A 15,308-nucleotide genomic window follows, 5' to 3' on the forward strand; every position below is an offset into this window, starting at 1 on the left:
TCCCATCGATTCGCCACTTTCTTGTTCTTAACGGGCAGTTAGGGACTTTAGATCTCAAGAGGCTGCATTAGAGCATTTATTATTTACTCACCAGACTTTCCAATAGAAAGTCTGAAGATTCCAGACATTTAGGTCTATGCAGAAGTGATGCCTGTGCTCAGTTAACTTACTCCCTGTGACGGGACTTAGGAGGCGCACTGGGGTTTCCACAAATGTTCCAAATAAAATCTTAGTGTTTAGCTAGGTACCTGGTTTATGTAATAACTCCAAACACAAGTTTGCCACATCCAAAGGATGCAGACTGAACTATTCTTCAAAAGAAAATGCTTTAAAGTTATTTTTTCTTACATTTATTTATTTTATGTATGTACCTTAGTTTGAGTTTTATTGCTGTAAGAGAGACACCATGGCTGAGGCAACCTTTTTATATAAAGGACAACATGTAATTGGGGCTGGCTCACGGCTTCAGAGGTTCAGTCCATTCTTATCATGGAGGGAAGCATGGCAGCATCCAGGCAGGCATGGTACTAGAGAAGGAGCGAGAGTTCTCCATCTTGATCTGAAAGCAGCCAGTGAGAAGCCTCCCCTCCTCCACATGGAATGGAGCTTGAGCATAAGGCCTCAAACCCCGCCCCCACAGTGACACACAGTGACACACAGTGACACACTGCCTGGCCACACCTATTCTAACAAGACCCACCTCCTGATTGTGTCACTCTCTGTGGGCCAAACATTCAGACAGTGACTCTGTGGGAGCCAAGCCTAGTAAAACCACTACAGTATATAACAGCCTGCGTGTCTATATGTGCACCATGCACATGCCAGGTGACCTCAGAGGTCAGAAGAAGGCATTGAATCCCTGAAAATGAAGCATGGATAGTTGTAAAGAAAGATGGAGTTATGGCTAGAGCTGGGAATCAAACCTGAGCCCTCTGCAACAGCAATAAGTGCCTTAATCAGTGAGCCATTTCTCCAGCCCCCATGACTGCAATTTTAAAGAAAACTAAAAAAGTGTTGTGTGTGATGACATCATTGTCAGAATGAGTCTTGTTGTTCACAAGACTTATTCAAGTGAGAGCAAGAATGAAAAACAACTGTACAAACGGCATTCTGAGTTACAATTCATCTTAACTCACTGTAATCCCATTACTAAATAATTGATATCATGAATTGATGAATTCTGGAAACAATGGCATCATAGATTGTCACCTCTGGTTCCTTTAAGGATAAGTGCCATGGATAGAAATCACTGCTCATCTCCTCCCTCCACCTAATTCCAATTTAATAAATGGAAAATTGGATAAGTATGCATGCCTTGGTTGATTTGTCACTTCAAACCAGTTCTCACACTAATGACAGCATAAGCAAAGGGAAATTATTTCTCCTGTTCTTCACTGGCAGAAGTAAACGCCGTTGATTAGTCCAACCTTAATTAGAGCCATAATACCATATATTTAATATAATATACATTTATATATACATATTTAGATTTTATATACATATATTTATACACAATATATAAAATATATTTATGTTATATTTCCATGTAATAATATATGTTATATAATACTTATTTCTTATATTTATATTATGTATATATAATTATATTATTTGTAAGTATATATAATATAGCTTGTAAAGCTATAATAAGGGGGGCCTCTTAATTATCAAGAAACATAAAAGGGTCAAGTATCATGACACATACCTTTAATCTTAGCACTTGAGAGTTAGAGGCAGATAGGGCTCTCTGAGTTCAGGCCAGCCTGGTCTACACATGAATTCCAGGACAGGCAGGAGTGCATTGTCTCAAAACAACAACAACAACACTAACACACACACACACAAGTTCTACAAGTGATTGAGTGGAGAGTAGTTGGTCAAAATGACCATGTGACTGTAAAAACTGCTTTAAAGGGAAATTTTACTACTCAATTATTTTTGCATATTAATAACCTAAATATTTTTAAATGCTAAGTTTATGTTTTAAAGACTATTCTCTGTGGTGTAAAGGAGAAGTTTTATGTGTTTTATTCATTTCAGCCAAACTTGTAATAAAAATTTGCAAACAAAACTGTCCAGAAAGGAAGGCTTACTTGAATACGTTAATGATATAATAGATATTCAAACTTACTGTAAAAAAAAAAAACAAAGATTATAAATCCCAAGTCTGTCATTTCTTATCTGCATTTCTCATTTAGCTGACAAGACCACAAAGCCCTGACTGTGAAAGGAAGATAACAGAGCTTCCCTTATAGGTTTACTGAGGGCTAAAATGAGAAAATTGTAGTTCATGACCTACACTTGGACTTGGTGGACATTCATGTTCAATTAGTTAAACATTCAATTTAATTAGTTATTGGGGTCAGCATGTTCTGCTGAAGAAAGATTAAGATTTGCATCAGTCTGAACCTCTTACGACATGGAATGACATGGATAAGAGCCGCCTTTAACAAGAGTGCTCAGTGCTGTAATCCTGATTATTGATGTTTTCCAGGTTGTGGGTCCAGAGATGTAAACCCTTTGCATGATCTCTCTCTCCCTCTCTTTCTCTCTCCCCTTCTCTCTCTTCCTCCCTCCTCCTCTCTCTCTCTTTCTCCTTATGACAGTGTCTCATGTAGTTCAGGCTGACCTCAGACTCAGTGTGCAGTCAGTGATGACCTGGCACTTCTGCTCTTCCCGCTTCCACCTCCAGACCTGGAAGGCAGATGGCAACCACCATGCCCAGATTACTCAATGCTAGCCAGGGATCTAATCCAAGGCCTCACGCAAGCTGAGCAAGCATCCTATCAACTGAGCCACATACCCAGCCCCTCTGAATTGTCTGAGTTTGTTCACCCGTGTATTGCTTTAATTGCCTTCTGTAACGAAGTCTTCTTACTTGGGAAAGGGAGTTTAATGTGGCATCTGACAGTATGCACGGCGGTGGGGGGGAGGGGACGGGGGGGGCTCCACACTCAGAAGCACTTGTTACTCTTGCAAAGGACCCCAGTTACTACCCAGCACTCAGATGGTACCTCAGGGATCTGGCATCTTGCTTTGGACCTATGAGGGCACAAGACACACATGTGGTACACATGCATACACGCAGGCAAAACACACACAAAAAAATAAATCTAACATTTTCAAAAATTTAAAATTTTTTTAAAAATTTTTTTAAAATTTTTTTAAAAATAAAAAAATTTAAAGCATCTAAAACTCCTTCTTCTAGAAAGAAAAGAGAGAGAGATGAATTTGCTCTACAGGAAGACCATTATCTTTCCACGGCCCCCTCCGTGGCACAGTGGGTGACAATTATTATCCAGGAACAACACTAAGAGTTGCAGTTCTGCCTTCGTCCTTGGAAATGGTTATGTTTTAATGTTATAAGAGCTATGTCTGGCCAGGATGTTTTGCCATCCTACAGACTTGCAAGAAAACATTTAATAAAGCGATCTGGGACTTAATGTAAAACACAATGGGATCTTTCCAGGTTAAAAAAAAAGACAGCTTTAAATTTGCTTTGCTCTATCTCCCTTCGAGGGACTCTCTGAGACTGTGTAACACAAGGTGGAAGATGCCCAGTACATATGCCCAAATGATGGTATCAGAATCTCCACACACCCAGGCTTCCACTCACCTGTCTGTTGTTTGTATTTGTTTCTAGAATAGATAACTCCTGCCTGGATACAGGAATTATAACACATAATTTTCTTAGGCAGACAACGCGGAAAGGAAAGGAATTTACCAGGTTTTCCCTGCCCTGTCGGCAGGACGCCAGATGCCTGCTCAACACAACCCTCTCCCTGCCTCCCTCTCTTCCTTATCTCTCACAGAGTAATCATAAAGATAGATCATCCTCCACCCCAGGTCAGAGCCTCAGCTTTGGGAGCAGATAAACGGATGGATGATAAACTCTAGTCGGACTGGATTCTCCTCCTAAAGTTGAAACAGTGTGATTCCCTCCTTCACGCAGTCCTGTCCAGGCAATGGTGCACTATTTGAGAAAGACTGATTCTGCCCTACACAAGGGTGAAGGATAGATTAGGAACCTATGTTGCCGAGTTTCCAAAAGTCCATATGCCCCAGCTATTAGGGTCTAGACCGTTCAAATCTCCATATGTTAACTGAGTGATTCATGTAAGCACAGCAGCTTTTGAGATCTTTCCACTAGCTCCAATGTTGGAATCTTTGAGGGAGGGTTTTTTTGTTGTTTTATTTTTAATGCACCTCAGCTACTTTTCCTGTAAATCTGAAATTATTTAAAAATGCAAATGTGCTTATTAATAAAACACGAATCTTTGGCTTTGACGTCAGAAAGGTTGAATCTGAAGCTCCCAAATGACCATAATATGTCCAGCTCTAGACCCAGGAGCCACTGTTTCGGAGCTACCAAGCTCATTTGTATTCAGATGTTCACGACTGTCGGCTGCTCCTATTATAGCTAAGACCCTGAGAATTGCGAACTGCAGCATATGTATGAGCCGTCAAATCAATTTTTATTAGTCATAAGGAGGAGCCATCTTAACTAATGTAGCTATGTTTAGTGTACCCCACACGTAGGGATCTTACCTACTGTCAGGTGACTATCTTTGCTGTGTATACAGATCTAAATCTATAGCCTGGTACCTATCAACAGCAATCAAAGGTGAATATGAACATTGCAGTTACATATGTTGTGCCAGGGAAATGTTAGTGATCCCCAAAAACAGACACAGGAGCCAATCTGATGCAACTCATAGCAGGGTCTTTATTCTATTCGAGCTAGCTTGCTCCCCACCCCCACCCCCACACACTACCATCACACAGGATGGTTTTGGGGTAGGGGGGCCCTGAATGTCTATCGGGGCAGGGCTTTATAGTAATCAACAAGCAGGGAATACATGTGCAAGCATCTAATTGGAAAGCTACTGTGGCCTTTAACACAATTGGCTGGTGCTGGGAGTCTTATCATAAACTTAACTTCTGCTCCCCTCTGCATTGGTGGTCGTTAGGCAAGGGATGGGCTTGTAACCTGGAGTGCAGGTTTGTTGGGAGAATAACCTGGAGACACTGGTCTTGTTGAGGGTGTAACCTGGAAACTCTGGTCTTGTTGGGGATTAGCCTAGAGACTAGAGTTAGGCTCACGTATTGTTGGGGGGCAACTTGGAAACTAATGCTAGGTACCAGCCTGTTAGTTTACCTGAGTTCAAACTTAGGTCAGGTTCTCTAAAATGGAGTCTCAACTTAAAAGCTTTGGCATCTCACACACACCTGCCTATATGCTGCATTGTTGTAGGAAATATTAAAAAGAGTACGGCAAGTTCCTGCACTTGAACCAACTACTCTCCGCCCCCAGCGGTGGTTCTGCCGCCTCTGCCTCTAGACTAGCCTCCGCAGCTCTGGTTCACTTGTCTCAAAGCAGTCCATACCTTCTCAGCCATAAACTCCTGTGGTCAGCTGTCCCACCTTCGAGTAACCCAGTAAAACAAAATTCTTAAAGCTTATAATTAACCAGTCAGATTTATATATATCAATAAATTCTCAATTCACAAGATACCCACACAATAACTTCAGGGTCAATTGATAAAGGTACAAACTGCCCACCTAGATTAGACAAGTTACCCCAATTATCTATCTCTATATGATAATATAACTACCTGTGGCTATTTAAAGTCGCATTGAATCTGGATCATCCTGTCTACCTCCATCTTGCTTCCTTCTCCTCTCCCCCAGTCACTCTGTCTCTGCAACTCTTAGCTCCACCCCCTTTTCCCTGTCCAATCACAGGCCTCCTGCTGCACTAATATTTTAATGTAATTGGACAGGGAAAATCCTGCCACACTCACAGTAAAAACATGCATGTTGTAACGAGGTTAACAACCATGTGAAATCAAATGCTTTAAGTTAAGTCCTTTATGTGACAATTTTAGTATCTTTCTCTTGCGTCTCGGATTGCAGAGACCAAGAGAATGTCTTACCATCTACTACAAACTCACACGGTAAATTGAGTAGTCTCCCTCAGCGTACTTTCTCTCACTTGGGTGAAATTCCTTCGACTTTACATCATGAACAAATGTCATTATTATCTTTTGAACTTTCTTCAAGTGAACACATTAAATTTTAGTTTTAGGGGTCAGATTGGCAGTTTTATGCTGTAAATTATTTGTTTTTCTTTTCAGAGAAAAGAAAATAATAGGAATTGGGTTCACGTAACTGTCATAGGGACTCCAGTCAGATATAGTGAAAACTGTCCTGGTATCCAAGACAGTTCAAAGTATAGTTGGTCAATGTGGGATGTGTTGTGAAATGTTCTCTATAAGTCTGTAGAAACAATCTACATCAATGGTCTCTCTCTCTCTCTCTCTCTCTCTCTCTCTCTCTCTCTCTCTCTCTCTCTCTCTCTCTCTTTCTCTCTCTCTCTCTCTCTTTTGGTTTCTCTGTATAGCCCTGGCCATCCTGGAACTCACTCTGTAGACCAGGCTGGCCTCGAACTCAGAAATCTACCTGCCTCTGCTTCCCAAATGCTGGGGATTAAAGGCATGTGCCACCACTGCCCTGATCAAGATCAATGGTTCTTAACCTTTCTACTGCTGTGACCCTTCAATACAGTTCCTCATGTAGTGACCCAACCACCACTACAAAATTATTATTTGGTACTTTGTAACTGTAATTTGTCTAGTTATGAGTCATAATATAATATCTGTGTTTTCCGATGGTCTTAGGTGATCCCTGTAAAAGGGTCGGTTGACTCTCATGGGTCATTGAGACCCACAGGTTGTGAATGGATTATTTAGATTCATACTTGTCTGGAATTCTGCAGCTGTCAGTCTGCCTTCAGGCCTGTGATACCATTTTGCCCAACATCACTGAGACATCCCAGAAAATCAAGAACTATATGTCTATAAGCCTGGCTACAAGTCATAGTGTTCCTCCACTGGAGACACCCGTGACACCAGGGAAGAGCAGGGTGGGCAGACTGGTTGGGTAGGCCAATGGAAGCACTGCCTGATGGCTTGACATTCCCACAAGCCACTTAGCTTCTTTAAGGCCCATCACCCAAATGAAGAAAAATAATGTATTTTCACGAATTATGAAAATCTGTGAAGTACGGGATCAGAACCCACACAGGCATGGACTGGGATGTAAGACCTCATTAACTTCCTTAGCAGGACCTCTGCAGGGTCCCAGCCTGAATACATGGAGGGGGTTTGCTTGTTTGTTCTCAGTATTATTGTTTCTGAAATTGTGTGTGTGTACGCCCAGGTGTGTGTGTGTGTGGTAGGGAAGGGCACACACGACACGGCACATATCTGGAGGTTAGAGGACAATTTTACGGAGTCACTTTTTTTCCTCCACCTTTACCTGAGTTGTGGGTTCAGGGGATCCAACTGCAGTCACCAGGCTTTCGTGGCAAGCACTTTCAACCACTGAGCATCCCAGCTGCCCCTGGTACAGCTCACGCTTACAAAAGGCACACCTCTAAGCCGTTATATTATAGTCCATCATTCAGGACTTATCATAGGGGGTATAATACAGTTTCTCACCTTGAGGAAAAGCCAGTCATGTCTGATTTTGCTTTGCGTTGTTTGGATTGTAAAAAACAGAAAATTCTGTCTGTCTGTCTCCCTTGGTCTCTCCCTTCTTTCTGTCTCTGTCTCCATCTCTCTCCTTCTCCTTCTCCTTCTCCCCACCCCTCCTTACCTAAGACCACCTTTTCCTTGTTCCTTATAATGATGGAATGGTGTTAAGAGTGTTCTTCTTGTGTAAAGCAGGGAAAAAAAAAAACGAAAGAAAGAAAGAAAATTGTGAAATTGTCTCAGTCGATGAATGGCCTTACAAATTGCCCACATTTGTGTCTTGTTAAGAATATTTAGCCAGCTGATGGTGGCACACGCCTTTAATCCCAGCACTTGGGAGACAGAGGCAGGGGGATTTCTGAGTTCAAGGCCAGCCTGGTCTACAGAGTGAGTTCCAGGACAGCCAGAGCTATACAGAGAAACCCTGTCTCAAAAAAAAAAAAAAAAAAAAAAAAAAAAAAAAAAGAATATTTAATTTAATAAACATCCCTTATTACTTTCCTCTGTAAATGCTGGCCAGAATATATCTTTCCAATAATGAAAATATATGCCCCTGTCTGTTTCAGAGATGTGGCGCTGGATTCTTCCGAACCTTGTCAGGAGAATGTTCACCCTGTGACTGTAACGGCAATTCCCATGAGTGCTTGGATGGCTCCGGGTTCTGTCTGGTAAGTCAGGGACGTGCAGCTGCAAATGGTCAATCGAGAGCTTTTCTACATTTCCGTTTTTCCTATAAAACATACTGTGTGAATGCCTTCTGATTGCAAGTGGCCCCATGTGCTCCAAGAGGACACGTCTCCGTCCCCTGGCAGCTGGGTTCCTGCGGTAGACCAGGGGTGATGGCTTGGAGACAACACACAGAGGAGGACCCCCACCCTCCAGATTCCTCTGTAACAGTACAGTCAGCCATGTGCTCAGCTTCACCTTACATAAACACAGTAAAGCGCGTAGACCATCGCCTGTTGCAGCACGTAAGGCAACCAGGTCTACAGGTCCAAATTAGTTGTCTAAACCAGACAGCCAATGGAGACAGATGCTCTGTCCTGCTGTTTAATTCGGCAGTCAAGCCTGAAGGATATTTTTTCCCTCCTTCACTAAAATGAATTCCCCTGCAGACTGTTGTTCAGACAGATGCTGAAGGACTCAGACGAGGGAGGCCGATAGTGTAAAAGACCTTGCTGAATACTTCAAATTTTTAAGAATGGATTGACAACTTAGTAAAACTTAGCATTGGAGTACTGACCAGAGTGACGCGGAGAAAAGCCACGCCTACCAGAGTGACTCCGGGAGAAGCCATGCCCACATTTAAAGTTAATGCGTTCTAATCAAGTTCCTCTTCAATAACTATAAAGCAGGAAGATTCTGTGCTCCAGATTTCCATATGGAAAAAGAACCTTTCACAAACTGCAAGAGTAGTTTCATTTAGAGCACAATGCTTACCTAAATACACTCAAAATTGCATAATTATCCCTACTGAACAGACAATTTTACTATAAGTGGCCTTGTCGTACGGCTTAAAGTTGCAATTTGACTCACATTTCACATTAAGATGCAAATTAGAAACCATTATTATGAACCTAGTGATTGTCACTTTTCTAGAGACGAAGAATTAATTGGGGCATCATTAAATTGTTATTTTGTAGTTTTTTTAAACGCGATATTTGTTTTACCCTCTCCCCCTACCATAGTCGTAAATAACCGTTACATCCAGGATGTCCTCCACAGCCCTGGAGGCATACACAGCTGCCAAAATCTACCCCCTTCTAATGCTTGCATCTCCGGTTTCCTGTTATTTTAATCCCAGTGACATTTGGGGGGAAATCCCATGCATACACTTGAAAAAACAATGTACATTGCTGATAATGTGACATGGTTTATTAAGGGGTAGGATGGAAGGCATCAGCAAGCCCAGCAGCTGCCATTAAGCAACTGGCAAGATGAGTGATCAGAAAAGTTAAAGAGGCAGAAAAGCAGTAGGGCCCTCCCTCCCATCAGGTGGTGGACTCTGCTGGGGTCCACCAAGAGTCATGATAGAGCTAAAGAGGCAGAAAAGCCCGCTCTGCCGCGGACCATCGAGAGTTACGATAGAGCTAGAGGCAGAAAAGCCCGCTCTGCTGGGGTCCGTACGATAGAGCCCAGCTGTGATGAGGTTGTCAGGACATGGAAAATTCACACAGAAAGAAATAACTATTCCTCTCAGATTGATGGCAGTCCCTCTCCATTAATACTTTATTCAGAGAGAAATATATTTTTTCTTCTAATTTAAATAAACTATGTTCAGTATGAAAATAATAAACATTGTATATAATATTAAATATGTAATATATTAAAAGTATTTAAAATTCAAGGAGAAAAAAATCACCCACAATCTATTCTTCAAGTTAACATATTTATATTCTTATAAATTTAATTTTTAAAAGTGCATAATTTATGTTTAATTAAACATAGACAAAAGATCACTAACCAATAAAGGACACCTCTCTCCCCCCCAAAAAAGAATCACAGAGTATTGCTAAGGCTATTGGTTACTGTCCACCACCTGATGGGAGGGAGGGCCCTATTGCTGAAACAGTGATAACTTATGACATTGAATATGGAGAAATTGAACGGGTACCCAACTAGAAGCTTCACTTCTACTCACTAGCTTTCATGATGCTGGAAGGTAGTTCTCACACTCTCAGAGGAGAAAAGTGATCATCAGCATTACCCAGCTACAAACCCCAGACCTACAATAGGAACTTGCCTGCAAGATATACCATGGTAATATTGGCACAAATGTTGTGGGAGTAACCAAAACACTCTGATTAGATTTAAGGCCCACTCCATGAGATGGAATTTATACCTGGCACTGCTAAAGTGGTCAAGAATTCAAAGCTAGATAAGTCATTGCTAAAAAAAAAAAAAAAAAAAAAAAAAAAAAAAAAAAAAAAAAAAAAAAAAAAAAACTTGGTATTTTCCAAATAGCCATCAGTTTGGTTCCATGATAGCTAAAATGTGACACAAAGTCTAGAAGTCTTAAGGTTTAAAGAATGCTAAGGATGAATAGCTTGATAGAGTTCCCTGGTGCCTTGTATCCACCAGTACAGAATGTACCGGGAATGGCTGCCTCGAGTCCACCAGTAGAGAATGTACCAGGAATTGACTACTCATACGAGATTCTCTGTACAGTGCCCATCATTGCCTTATAACACTTGTCCCTTCTCTTATATTCCCTGCCTTAATGAGAGCATCGTTCTGTCAGATGCCCGGTTGTCTTCATCAACTTCCATTTCTGCCCCAACATTAATCTGATCCAAGATCCCAAGGGCTCAAACTTTTAAGTAGCTGCCTCTCTTCTATGACTTGCTACTACCTCAGTTTAGGAGAACACCACCCTCCATGACCGCTGCCTCAGCCTCCCAACCACACACTGTGCTCCCTGTCTGTAATCTGTCACCCGATGACAACCGAGCTGTCTTTCTAAAGCCTGAGTCAAAGAATCCCTCTTTTTAAGATACTCCAAGGTTCCTGCCTCCAGGCACGCTGAACACACCTAAGCCATCTCTGCACTTTTGGATTGTCCCCTGTGGTAGGCTTCTTGAAGGACAACTTCAAGGCCTGGTTCAATATCAGCATTCCCACTAAATCCTCACATGCCTCGGTCATATCCCTGAGCGCACAAGACTGGGCTTTGTTTTTTACATAATGCTGAAAAAAAGAAACTGGATCTTCCCCATCTTAATACCAGTTTCAGCTCCTTATCTGTTATGTGTCAGCTTAATCCAGGCTTGTCATCGGGATGAATGCATTAGATACTAAAATAATAAGATGGCGACTGCAATGCAAAACAAACAAACAAAAAACAAAACAAAACAAACTTTTAATTTATTTTCTAATTTATGAGCTACCTATGTCACTTCTTTTGTGCAATATAAGGTAAATTACCCTTTGCTGGGGACTACGGCTCAGACCCAATTTAGAGTAACTAATTAGCACCTAACGCTCTCCAGACTCTTGTTTCTCTGATGGGAGCCCAAGCCAGCAGCATTAGTAATTACATAGGCGCTTGACTGATATATGGACTCTCAGGTTGCAGCCCAGATGTCCTGCATCAGAATCTGAACTTCCCTCAGTTTATTAAGAGACATATGTGTACACTGAAATTTAAGGAGTGCTGATGGACATGTCCCATTCTCCAACATCATGATCTTTGTGAATGCCACAAACCCATTAAGCTCTTATTACTTAATGAGGATACCAATATTTTAGGTAGGTCCCTGCTTCTTAAACTATGGCTCTTTACCCTCCCCGATAACATTAATTGCTGCCAGGTATTGGTCCTGTGTGGAAGGTGAAGGAGCATTTTGCAGTCTCAGGGTTAAAGACTTTCAGCTCAAGAAGGTCATCTAGTCATTGTACAGAGAAAGGAGCGGAGAGCTGGGAGATCAGGGCACTGCTCCAAGTGAACTAGTTAGAAAATGAAGAGTGAGTGTTCTCTCTCTCTGCCTCTGGCACTATCTCTACCAGTCCCCGCCCCCCAAACTGATACCAAGTCCTCTAGGAGAATTCATAACAAGTGGTTTAAAAGAGGAAGGTGACAAAAGCCGGTGTTTGCTGAGAGACTGAGAGATTGCGTGCTGTGCCAATGAACATTGACACCCATGGCTACTACAAACAGAACCAAAGCCTCGAAGGGGCATCTTAAGCCTCTCTAGTGACAAAAAGACAGAACCGATAGTCACTTGATAGTCACTTCAGCTACTAGAGATGGTCTCTGGTCTTGGTGAATGTTTTCTTCTACATAGACCTGTTTCATCCCTGTAACAAGGACTCAGACAAGTCTGCCACTAATTTACAAGCATTCTTACAAATGTCTTGTGGTCCACACGTACGGTAACTGGATACAGCTCCATTGGCTTTCCTGGGAAGACACTGTCCCAAGTGCAGGCTCATTTGGGATTTTTATTGCTTTTACTTGCTCTAGATGCAGGTTCGTCATTTCATGTTTTCTCTTTCTTCCATCAATTTTCCTTAATATCTTCTGAGAGGTGGCTGAGCACATGACACAGTGTTAAAGACTATGAAGGAACAAACTCTTGCCTACATGTTAAATTTTATTTTTAAGAAGTCTCATTGATCATACTGTCTAAGCCGTATTCTAATTTATTTTCTGCTGCATAATTATATTTCAGAGCCATACCTAACAGTAGGCCAAATAATTAAGGAGGATCCAGTCAGGATAGTCTGTTACCCACATAGAATTCCTCCTTTGGACTACTACAGTGTATTGAGGACCTACTTCACACATGTTAATTATAATATGGTGCTAAGTTATCCAGTGTATAAGAGAAGAGGGGTGAGCCTGGGACATAACTTGCTGTGGATAGTGGACGCAGACAGGGCTGTGAGGGGAGAATTAAAGAGAACTTTCTGGAGAATTTGAAGCCTGCTGCAGATCTCCAATAAGAATAGCCTAGTTTATACCATTCTTCCTATTTGTTACTCTTACCAGAAATGGGAAATTATAAAAACCAATTTGTCTGTTATTTCATATGTGACATTAATCAAGATAGGAAACCATTAGTAGAAGGTCCTTTATCTTCCTTCCAATGCATGTGTGCCACCACCTGACATATTTGCTCTTCTGTGCCCATAAATCCTCATTGTTTCCACTGTCATAGTTATGCACTATGGGAATATTATTTGTTTTCATTTCAAGTCAGTAAGCTTAAGCACCCAGAACACCTAGTGTGGTAGCTCTGTCTTTCTGAATCAAGACGGCTGACTGATGAGTGCCCACTGCACACGGACTCCAAATAGAGTTCCAGCTTGCCAGTGAACACATAGACCTGCAGGGTGCATACCTCCACCTTCATCTACACCTCTAGCTCTCACTAGTTCTAACATGGGTCCTATGGTATGCCATATACCATGTATTCTAGCAAGCCAACGTCCCTCTGTTGGAAGTAAGCTAGGGTGCTTACATTTGCTCTCTGTGACCTTTCTTCATTCTTCTCAATACTCCTGTCCCACAGCACTGCCAGCGGAACACAACAGGGGAACACTGTGAAAAATGTCTGGATGGCTATATTGGAGACTCCATCAGAGGCACACCCCGATTCTGCCAGCCATGCCCCTGTCCCTTGCCTCACCTGGCCAAGTAAGTACTAAAGAAAGACAGTTTCTCCAAATGACTACTCCCACAATTATTATTATTATTATTATTATTATTATTATTATTATCTCTATGCATAGCTCTGGGGTTTGTCCATAGGCAAAACTGAATGCTTCAAGTTGAGAAAAGTGTAAGAAAGTGCTCTGCTCTACATACACTTTGGAGGGGGAGGGCAGTAGAGCTTAAGCATTTACAGGAACAACTGTTTCCAAAATATTATCATAGATCATAAAGTCAATGAAATCACCTCAGTGTCCCAACCAAAGCCAACTTCATCCTTTCCTAGCTTTCCCTCAACCTACACAACCTCAACAACCTACACAATAATACCAACAGACATACTTGTTTTCTAAAGCGTTTCCCCTTCTGAGTCTTCTGGAGTAGTTGTTTCCCTGCATGAAGCAATCAGATATGCTTTCCAACCAGAATTAGAACACAGACATACAAAAGAGGATGCTGAGAACCAGCCAGTAACTCCCAGCTCTGCTGTGGCTAGACTGTGGAGCTACAGAGAATAGTCACATATCCATTGAACGTAAATGAAAATAATGCATTTTTAAGTACATAGGAAGGAAGAAATCTAGTAAGAGAGAATGGTACCATGGAAGGGCTGAGAGTGTGACATACTGGTAGAGCACTTGCCTGACACATATAAACCCCTGGATTTCATCCATAGCACTGAAGAATAAAGGTGTAGAATTAAAATAGTATGGCGAGTTTGGTTTTCCAAATATAAAACTAACCATCTCTCCAGTTCTCTAGCACCAACGGGTGTCCTACAATCAATTCAGTTCTGAATGAAAGTACCTAGAGGTAGCACAGTGCCTGGGGTAAGGGTTCACTCCCAGAAGCCTGGCCCCGCTACAGATGCCAGTCACAAATATGAATTCCCAGTTAACTCACACTTCTGACCATTCAACTGCAAATTTGGGATTCCCTCAAGCACTCTTATCTTTAATTATTCACTACAATTATTCACAAAACTCAAAACAGCATTATACTTATGATGATCGTGGTTTTTTTAATGATACAATCCATGAAAAGACAAATTAAGTAACCTATAAGCAAATATATGGAAATAAATCTTTTGACATATAAAATGAAGAAGGGAAACTACAGGGGAGCAAAAGGAGGGGGTTCAGAACCCCTCTTCTCAGGCTCCACATGTGAAGAACCTGGAAGCTCCCACAAGCTCCCACAAGCCTCCGTGCTCCAAGCTTCTCATCCAGGTCATTAGTCATTGAGCTCAGAGGTCGGAGGTGGAGGGATGTTGAAAGTTCTAGCCCTCTGGCCACGTGGATGCTTTCTCGAGCATCCACTCCCACACTGACTCCTTTAAAGTGTCACTAAGTCTCCTCATTAGCATACTCAAATATAGTGAAGAGGCTTTTATAAACCAAGAAATACAAGTCTTTTCACTTGACAATGTCAAGAGTTACAGAAGCTCTTTGTTAAAAACAGGAGGTCAGAGATTAAATGCGTTTTAAATACATCATAAACAGAGTCCCTGACCTACCTTCAGAGTTCTGTCCTGACACATAGGACCTTTGTGGTCTCAGACTAGTTACCTTGTCTCCGTCGTGCACTGCTCTCTGAGAGATTTAGGGTTTCTGTTAGAC

At 41.7% G+C, this 15,308-nt stretch overlaps 1 protein-coding gene across 1 annotated transcript in view; it reads left to right on the forward strand.

The window, feature by feature from the left end:
* Lama4 (laminin subunit alpha 4) overlaps positions 1 to 15,308 on the forward strand; it is a 157,905-nt gene that overhangs the window by 34,605 nt on the left and 107,992 nt on the right. Inside the window, exons 2-3 of the mRNA XM_031348564.1 lie at positions 8,102 to 8,203; positions 13,550 to 13,674. Coding sequence (XP_031204424.1) covers positions 8,102 to 8,203; positions 13,550 to 13,674 — 227 coding nt within the window. The remainder of the gene's footprint in view (positions 1 to 8,101; positions 8,204 to 13,549; positions 13,675 to 15,308) is intronic.

The sequence above is a fragment of the Mastomys coucha genome, unplaced genomic scaffold, assembly GCF_008632895.1.
Source record: "Mastomys coucha isolate ucsf_1 unplaced genomic scaffold, UCSF_Mcou_1 pScaffold3, whole genome shotgun sequence".
Taxonomy (NCBI): domain Eukaryota; kingdom Metazoa; phylum Chordata; class Mammalia; order Rodentia; family Muridae; genus Mastomys; species Mastomys coucha.